The 8,584-nt window shown below is 62.0% G+C and overlaps 2 protein-coding genes and 1 long non-coding RNA gene across 3 annotated transcripts in view; 1 reads left to right on the top strand and 2 right to left on the bottom strand.

Annotated features, from left to right (window-relative positions):
* Nucleotides 1–3,487, top strand: part of ITGB4 (integrin, beta 4) — a 54,813-nt gene extending 51,326 nt beyond the window's left edge. Inside the window, exons 31-38 of the mRNA XM_014531747.1 lie at nt 290–520; nt 919–1,077; nt 1,469–1,618; nt 2,063–2,251; nt 2,341–2,496; nt 2,579–2,743; nt 2,833–2,943; nt 3,047–3,487. Coding sequence (XP_014387233.1) covers nt 290–520; nt 919–1,077; nt 1,469–1,618; nt 2,063–2,251; nt 2,341–2,496; nt 2,579–2,743; nt 2,833–2,943; nt 3,047–3,186 — 1,301 coding nt within the window. The 3' untranslated portion in view covers nt 3,187–3,487. The remainder of the gene's footprint in view (nt 1–289; nt 521–918; nt 1,078–1,468; nt 1,619–2,062; nt 2,252–2,340; nt 2,497–2,578; nt 2,744–2,832; nt 2,944–3,046) is intronic.
* Nucleotides 3,488–3,588: 101 nt separating this feature from the next.
* Nucleotides 3,589–3,946, bottom strand: LOC106724429. The gene is made up of 2 exons (XR_001360225.1): nt 3,860–3,946; nt 3,589–3,777 (listed from the first exon to the last, which is right to left on the bottom strand). It is a non-coding gene; the product is annotated as an uncharacterized LOC106724429 (long non-coding RNA).
* Nucleotides 3,947–4,315: 369 nt separating this feature from the next.
* GALK1 (galactokinase 1) overlaps nt 4,316–8,584 on the bottom strand; it is a 9,002-nt gene continuing 4,733 nt past the window's right edge. Inside the window, 8 exon segments of the mRNA XM_014531746.1 lie at nt 4,316–4,693; nt 4,696–4,812; nt 6,436–6,617; nt 6,727–6,862; nt 7,014–7,133; nt 7,586–7,775; nt 7,852–8,049; nt 8,155–8,162. Coding sequence (XP_014387232.1) covers nt 4,428–4,693; nt 4,696–4,812; nt 6,436–6,617; nt 6,727–6,862; nt 7,014–7,133; nt 7,586–7,775; nt 7,852–8,049; nt 8,155–8,162 — 1,217 coding nt within the window. The 3' untranslated portion in view covers nt 4,316–4,427.

Genomic DNA, 8,584 nt, shown 5'->3' with positions numbered 1-8,584 from the left:
GGCCCCGCCCCTGCCAGGGGCTGAGCGAGGGCTGGAGGCAGACCTTCCTCCCCTCCCCCCGGAGCCGAAGCACCCCTAGGGCAGCATTTGGGCAGCGCCTGTCCTAGTGGCATGGTGCCCGGCCGGAGAACGCGGGCTGCAGAAGCCCGTGTGGCCCCTTGGACTCCTCCAGGGACACCGGGCCTCTGTCCCTCGTGGGCCAAGGGGGGCCTCTAGTGGACAGGCAGACCCGGAACGCCCAGGGCTTCCCGGTGCTGGCCTGCCCCGGTGACCCTGTTCTCCCCTGCAGAGCACCTGGTCAATGGACGGATGGACTTTGCCTTCCCGGGCAGCGCCAACTCCCTGCACAGGATGGCCACGACCAACGCCTCCTACGGCACCCACCTGAGCCCGCACCTGCCCCACCGCGTGCTCAGCACCTCCTCCACCCTCACCAGGGACTACCACTCGCTGACCCGCACGGAGCACTCGGGCACGCTGCCCAGGGACTACTCCACCCTCACCTCCCTCTCCTCGCAAAGTGAGTGCACCCCAGCCCTGCCTCTCCCGCGGACCCCTCCTGTCTTTCTTTTTTTTAAATATATTATTTTAAATTTAAAAAAAATTTTTAATTGATTTTAGAGGAGAGGGAGAAAGAGATAGAAACATCAATGATGAGAGAGAATCACTGATCGGCTGCCTCCTGCACGCCCCCCACTGGGAATCAAGCCCGCAACCCGGGCACGTGCCCTGACCGGGAATCGAACCGTGACCTCCTGGTTCATAGGTTGATGCTCAACCACTGAGCCACGCCGGCCGGGCTGACCCCTCCTTTCTTCCGGCTCCTGGAGGTTTGGGCTGCCGGCCTGCTGTCCCCCCGCCCATCCTCCAACACACACATACTTCCTGCCCCCTCATTCCTGTTTTGTCCCACCCTAGGCCTCCCTCCCATCTGGGAAGGCGGGAGGAGCAGGCTTCCGCTGTCTTGGACCTTGGGGTCCTGGAGTCGGGCTCAGATGAAGGGGTTCCCCCCTTCCAGGGACTCACCAGACTCTATAATCCTGGCTGCGCAGCCAGCAGCGCCCCCTTGGGGCCCAGGTAGTCCAGCGTGGCCATCGTGTCTCCACAGCTGTCCTGCTCCATCTGTCATCCACACCAGTGCTGTCACTGCCCATGACCCTGCATCCCCTCCATTCCATCCACGTCAGCGCTGATGCCTAACCGCCTCGCCTTCCCAGGGGTGCCGGGCTGGGGCAGAGGGGCCAGGACAGCCGAGGGTGGGGGCTCACGGCGCTTGGCACAGGCAGGGCCCACACCCACCCTGAGGACAGGCGGGAGGTGCTGGGCGGCCTGGACAGGCTGTTGCCGGGTGAGCGAGCCACCTTGCCAGCAGTCAGTGTAGGTGCGACAGCTGAGGGAGGTCAGGAGCTGAACTTGGACTCCTGCCCGGGGACCCTGAGCCAGGCTGACTGTGGCCTCCTGTCTCCAGGTTCCCGCTTGGCTGCAGGTTTGCCCAACACCCCCACCCGCCTGGTGTTCTCAGCCCTGGGGCCCACGTCTCTGAAAGTGAGCTGGCAAGAGCCGCAGTGCGAGCGGGCGCTGCAGGGCTACAGCGTGGAGTACCAGCTGCTGAACGGCGGTGAGGCCTGGCCACATGTGACACCAGGGGCACTTGGCTGTGGCAGGAATCCACCACCCAGCCTGAGAGGGTCTCACTTCCATGCCCCGCACGGTGCCCTTCTGGGCCCTCGACCACTTCCCGGGGGCTCCCCAGGTTACTCCCGGGGCAAGATGTTGCCTAACGAGGCCTCATTGGCCCCAGGACCCAGGCCCTCTGCTGGCCTAGATGGCTTTGTGGGAACCGGCACTTTTCTGGGCCGACATCCTCTCAGCAGCATGACCTGGGCCATAGCAGTTCAGGCCCCTCTTCCCTTGTGTGGCGGCAACCTGACCCATGAGACCATAGCAGGCTGGCCCCAACCAGCTGCTCCTGGGTGGGTGCTGGCCAGGTCTTGGCAGCAGCCCGGGGGGAAGACCAGGCCAGGAGTGGGAATAAAGCTGCTCCCACCCCACCCCACTCCAGGTGAGCTGCATCGGCTCAACATCCCCAACCCCGGGCAGACTTCCGTGGTGGTGGAAGACCTTCTGCCCAACCACTCCTACGTGTTCCGCGTGCGGGCCCAGAGCCAGGAAGGCTGGGGCCCCGAGCGCGAGGGTGTCATCACCATTGAGTCACAGGTGCACCCTCAGAGCCCGCTGTTACCCCTGCCAGGTGAGCTGCTCCCCCTCCACCCTCACCCCCACACCTGCTTCTACAGATGTGCTAGATCCACACACCACCCTCTCCCTCTGCTGCCTCAGGCTCCGCCTTCACCCTGAGCACGCCCAGCGCCCCGGGCCCACTGGTGTTCACGGCCCTGAGCCCAGACTCGCTGCAGCTGAGCTGGGAGCGGCCGCGCAGGCCTGACGGAGACATCCTGGGCTACATGGTCACGTGTGAGATGGCCCACGGAGGAGGTGCTGCCCGCCCCAGGGTCAGGGGTGGCCAAGGGATGGTGGAGAGGGAGCCACGGAGGCTAAAGGCTTCTCCCCGGCCCAGAGCCAGCCATTACATTCCAGGTGGATGGTGACTGCACTGAGAGCAGGCTGACGGTGCCGGGCCTCCGGGAGAACGTGCCCTACAAGTTCAAGGTGCAGGCCAGGACCACTCAGGGCTTTGGGCCGGAGCGTGAGGGTATCATCACCATTGAGTCCCAGGATGGAGGTAGGGCACCTTGCCCCTTCGCACCCCCATCCTTTCTCTGACCGCACCTTCTGGCACCATCCCCTGAGGGGCTCATCTGTCCACTCCAGGCCCCTTCCCACAGCTGGGTGTCCTCTCCGGGCTCTACCAGCACCCACTGCCAGGCGAGTACAGCAGCATCACCACCACCCACACCAGCACCGCCGAGCCCTTCCTGCTGGGTGAGTGGCCGGGTGGGGGCCCAGGCTCTCCTGGGGGAGACAGAGCTAACAGACAAAGAGGGCAGGGAGCTAGACAGGTCGCTCAACACCTCTTCCCCTGCAGACGGACTGACCCTGGGGCCCCGGGGCCTGGAGGCAGGCGGCTCCCTCACCCGGCACGTGACCCAGGAGTTTGTGAGCCAGACGCTGACCACCAGTGGGACCCTCGGCAGCCAGGTGGACCAGCAGTTCTTCCAGACCTGAGCTCCCCACCGCGACCAGGCGTCCTCGAACCTGGGCCCCCACTGCCCCCCCTCCCCGGTGCTGCCTCAGCTACACCATCCTTGGACCCCTGGTGGCCCCACCCGCCCGCATGCTGATCACAGGACCAGAGCCTCTGGGGGTAGGTGCCCTCTGGGGGGCATGTAGGGGGCAGAGGTCCCAGAAGGCCCTTCTGGCTGCCCCACCCCCATCCCACCCAAGCGCATTTGTAACCAAAGAGCCGGGACCAGCATGACAAGCACCCAGCTTTGTTCTGCACTTAATAAAAGAGTTTGCTACCGTGTGGCTCCGCCCTGCCCAGTCTTCGGGGGCCTGCCCAGAGCCGGGGAGCGGGTCGGACACCCCCTTCTCTGCTGGCCAAGCACACACCACCTCTAGAGGTCCTGTGGTCTGAGGCACAAGTTTATTGAGCGCTCAGGTGCGGAGGGCAGGCGCCAGCGGCACGGAGCTTCCTGCTTGCTGCCCGGCAGGCCCTGCCCGCGTGGGCCACCCCAGGGGAGCTCACAAGGGCAGCACCTGGGCACCGTCGGCGGCCTGGGAGAGGTAGAAGGTGGCGGTACCGCTATACTGTGCCTGTGGGAGAGGCAGAGGCCTGAGCTCGGCGGGGCCCTGGGAACCTGCTTCCCGCCTCGCCCCAGCCCCAGCGTCCACCCACCTGGATGTGCTGCATGGCCTGGGGAGCAGCGGAAGCCTCGAGCAAAGTCACCGTGCAGCCGCCAAAGCCGCCACCCGTCATGCGGCTATAAACCCCGTTTCAAGTATACAACTCAATAAAACATCATCTGCACACTGCAGCAGGCGTTCATTGCCCCAGGCAAAGTTTCTTTCCATCTCCATCCACCTCCTTTGCCCACCTCCACCTAGCCCCTAACCTCCTTTTCCTCTCGCTATCACCACACTGTTTTGTATCTATGTTTTACCTACAGGGATGGAGAAAAGTAGGCTTACAGTAGTTTGTATGGAAAAGACATTCAAGTTATTATTATGACAATAACTTTATAAACTTTGTGTTTCATGTACTCACAACTCTAAACTACTTTTGCCCACCCCGGTATAGGTTTTTTTGGCTAATCCCTTCACCTTCTTTCATATGTCTAATTTTTTTTTTTTTTCTGAGGCACAAGTTTATTGAGCGCTCAGGTGCGGAGGGCAGGCGCCAGCGGCACGGAGCTTCCTGCTTGCTGCCCGGCAGGCCCTGCCCGCGTGGGCCACCCCAGGGGAGCTCACAAGGGCAGCACCTGGGCACCGTCGGCGGCCTGGGAGAGGTAGAAGGTGGCGGTACCGCTATACTGCGCCTGGATGTGCTGCATGGCTTGGGGAGCAGCGGAAGCCTCGAGCAAAGTCACCGTGCAGCCACCAAAGCCACCACCCATCATGCGGCTGCCATAAACCCCGGGCGCAGACAGCGCGGGCTGCACCAGCTGGTCCAGCTCCGGGCAGCTCACCTCGTAGTCATCCCTGAGGGAGTGGTGACTCTCCACCATGAGGCGCCGAAGGCTCTGTAGTCGCCCCGGCTGAGGGCAGCCGCTGCCTGGACCGTGCGCCTGATCTCCCCCACGACATGCCGCGCCCGCCGGAAGCCCTCCTTGCTCACCAGATCTCTGCCCGCTGGAGAGGAAAGGGGTCAGCAGACCGCCACCCACTGGCGAGGGCCCCTGCGGATGTGGGGGACGGCACCATGGCTCCAGGGGGTGGGGGAGCCTCCGGTGGGAGGCCTGGCTCTGGCCAGGCCGTGGTAGAACCTTGGGCTGGTCACTCAGTTCCCAGCGCCTCCCCTCAGCTGTGTAGTGGGGCACCCACCCGATTCGGGGCGCCCAGGACCAGGTGGGCTGACACCTGCAGAGCTCCCGGCAGGGCGCCTGGCACACAGTGGGTGCTCATATCCAGCAGTTAAAGTCCCAGACCTGGGCGTCCAAGGTGAGTGGGACGCAATGCTGCCTCCTGGAGGCCGCGGGAGGGAGAACAGGAGGGCACCACACGGAGCCTCCGAGGGCTGGGCTCCAGAGGTGGGGACGGGAGGGGCACAGGCAAGGGCACAGGGCACACCAGGAACTAGCAGGCTTACACTTACACACACACACACACACACACACACACACACACACACACTGAGGGGAGAGGGCAAGCCGCAGCCCCGAGCACCAGGGCCCCTTGCTACTTAAATCGACTACCTTCCTGGCCCATGTGTATCAGAACCTGAAAACTTCTCACTCGGTGAGCCTACTCCTAGGAATCTAATCCTAAGAATAGGAGAATGCAGAGGAAGACATGGCTAAAACGCTCATCACAGTGTTGATCATCACAGGTGTAATTATCAAACCGTGGTTAAAGCCCTGGCTGGTTTGGCTCAGTGGATAGAGCTTTGGCCTGAGGACTGAAGGGTCCCCAGGTTCGATTCCGGTCAAGGGCACATGCCGAGTTGCAGGCTCGACCCCCAGTAGGGGGCATGCAAGAGACAGCCAATCAATGATTCTCTCTCATTGTTGATGTTTTTAGTTTTGTTTTTTTTAAAATATATTTTTATTGATTTCAGAGAGACAGGGAGAGGGAAAGAGAGATAGAAACATCAATGATGAGAGAGAATCATTGATCAGCTGCCTCCTGCACACCTCTACTGGGGATTGAGGCTGCAACCTGGGCATGTGCCCTGACCAGGAATCGAACCGTGACCTCCTGGTTCATAGTTTGTCGCTCAACCACTGAGCCACACTGGCCAGGCTCATTGTTGATGTTTCCATCTCTCCCTTTCCCTTCCTCTCTGAAATCAATAAAAATACATTTTAAAAAAAGTTTTAAAAAAAGTGATTAAGTAAATTACCATGTACCTGGATGCCGGAATATTACATAGCTTATAAAAGCCATGTTGATGGGCCTTTCATGGCATAGAATAATGTTACATTTTTTTTAAAGGGAGAGGGTGACAATATTCAGCTTTGAAAACATTTTTCAAAGGGGGATTCCACTTGGAAGATATAGATGTAGAAAAACACCGGAAGGAAATATACTATCTCCCGGTAGTGGCCTTAGTGCTTATTCTTTGTACTTGTCCACAGGCCTCCCATTAGGCACAACGGTACTAAGATTGCAAGCAGCCCTGCTGGGGTTGGAGCCCGAAGTTAACAGTGTTCGGGGAGTGGGCAGGCATGGCCGGGGTCCTGGGGATGAGGCCCCGGCAGCCCCGGCAGGGGGCCCCGCTATCTCCAGGACAGACCGCACCCCGCCAGCTCTCACCCTCCAGCTCCTCCATCTGCACCTCCCGGAGGCTCTCCTTGCCCAACGCCCGGGCCACTTCCTCACACTGGCGGCGCCGCAGCGGGTACTCGCTGGAGCCCAGTGAGTGGCGGACGTTGGAGTTGGTGATGAGCACAGCCAGCCTGGGGTCTGACAGTGGCACCAGGCGTGTCTCCAGGGACCTGGGAGGCAGGTGGAGTGGGGAGATGACAAGGCCAAGTGTCTGCCCGCCAGGCCCCGCAGTGGACGTGCTCTGCCCAGAAGTGGGGGGGTGCAAGGGGAGCCCCTAACCTGCAGTCGATGAGCAGCGCGTGGTCCCTCTGCGCCAGCAGAGCGATGAGTTGGTCCATAATGCCGCAGGGCACGCCTGCGAAGCTGTGTTCGGCCCGCTGGCACACCTGGGCCCGGGCAGCTATTGTCCCCGAGTCTGTGGCGCAGGGTGAGATGGGGAGGCTGGGGCCCGAGAGGGGGCACGAGGGGCAGGTGGGTTCCCGCCCCCTCTGAGAGCCACAGAAGAAGCCGACCACAGGAGGGCTCGGGGAGGGCAGGCTGGGTGGGAGCTGGGTTCTGGGAGGTACCTGGGCAGAGCTGCTGCAGGAAGGTGTACGTGGCCACTTCCAGGGCGGCCGAGCTGGACAGCCCACCCCCCAGAGGCACTGAGCTGACCACCACCGCACTGAAGCCAGGGAGGGGGGCGGCTGCGGGGGAAACAGTGGGTGAGGGTCAGTTGCGCCGCCTGGGAGGACAGGCACAGGGAGGCACGTACTGTATCTCGGTATGACGTGAGGCAACTGCCTGGTGCCTGCTTCCAGGAATGGGTCTCAATTGTCCAAGGCCACCCACCTGCTGGGCCAAGGGGCCCACGGCCCTCCATCCTTCCACCCTGAGGTTCCTGGGACACAGTCTTCCCAGTCCTCCTGGTCTAGGGCTCCGGAGGCCACAGGTTAGGGTTTGACTCCTGACTCCTCCAATCAGGTAATGGGCAACCCAGGGCAAGGTCTGGACCCGCTCAGGGTGTCAGTTTCTTCATCTGTACAATGGGATGCTCTATCCTGCAAGCCTACCCCACAGTGGACTAGGTGCGCTAATAGGTTTTATGACAGAGGTGGTGCTTTTGGCTGCTGAACTTGACCCAGGCCCGGGCCCATACCTGGGTAGTGCTGAATCACTCCCTTGACATAGTTGGCCCATCGGGGGGTCCCAGGCTCCAGGGACCGCTGGGCTGTGGGCAAGGGAAACTGCAGCCGCCTGGGCTCGTCAGCGCCCTCAGAGGTGGTGAGGAGGGAGACGAGGCCGTCTGCCCGGGGGCTGCCCACCATCACCGTCACCAGCTCCAGAGCCTGGCAGGAGACACAAAGGGTATGCAAAGCTCCCGCCAGCTGACGGAGGGACGGAGGGATGAGGCCCCTCTCTTACGAAAGTCCGGAGGAATGTGGGTCCTGGGACAGACAGGAGCGCGACCTCCAGGCTCAACAGGAAAGGAATGGCAGTGTCTCGGAAGAGCCTCTGAGCGCTGAGCTGGCCTTGGGGGCTTAGGCCCTGCCCCCTGGATTTGCAGGGGCGGGACCAGCGCAGAGAGCACACCTGGACTCTGCCCTCCACGTGGGCGCCCAGCTGTGGGCACAGGGGAGCCGCGAGCTCAAAAGGAAAACAGAATCAGGAGCTCCATCCGACGCCTTCCCATTTGGGGGTAACCTCAGGTGTGCTGTACCCACTCACTTGCCAAGCTGCGGGGTGGGGTGCAAAGAACCCCTGGCTGAGAGCCGGGAGGCCTCCTGGGTCCCGTGGAAGCCCCAGCAAGCACCGGCTGTGTGACCTTGAGCAGACCGCTAGCCCTCTCTGGGCCTGTCTCCGCTCTGTACGGGGACCAGGCTGGAGGCTTAGGGCTACTCCCGCAGGGTCTGCAGGGCCTCATGGAAGCCAGTCTGAAGCACCTCCTTCCACATGCGACACACGGGGGGGCCCACATTTTGAAGTGGCCCCAGGTTGCTGGTAAGGTCCACAGAGGGCGAGCTGGAGCGAAGAGGCTCGGCACACCCCCTCCCGGCTACTTCCTCTCGGATCGCCCTTCCTCCCTTCCTACGTGAGAAACGTCCGGTCCCAGGGTCCCTCCCACGTGCTCGGCCCCCAAACTCGCTGGAGTTGAAGT

Source organism: Myotis brandtii, unplaced genomic scaffold (genome assembly GCF_000412655.1).
Source record: "Myotis brandtii unplaced genomic scaffold, ASM41265v1 scaffold825, whole genome shotgun sequence".
NCBI classification, from domain to species: domain Eukaryota; kingdom Metazoa; phylum Chordata; class Mammalia; order Chiroptera; family Vespertilionidae; genus Myotis; species Myotis brandtii.
This window is presented reverse-complemented; position numbering and strand designations above follow the sequence as displayed.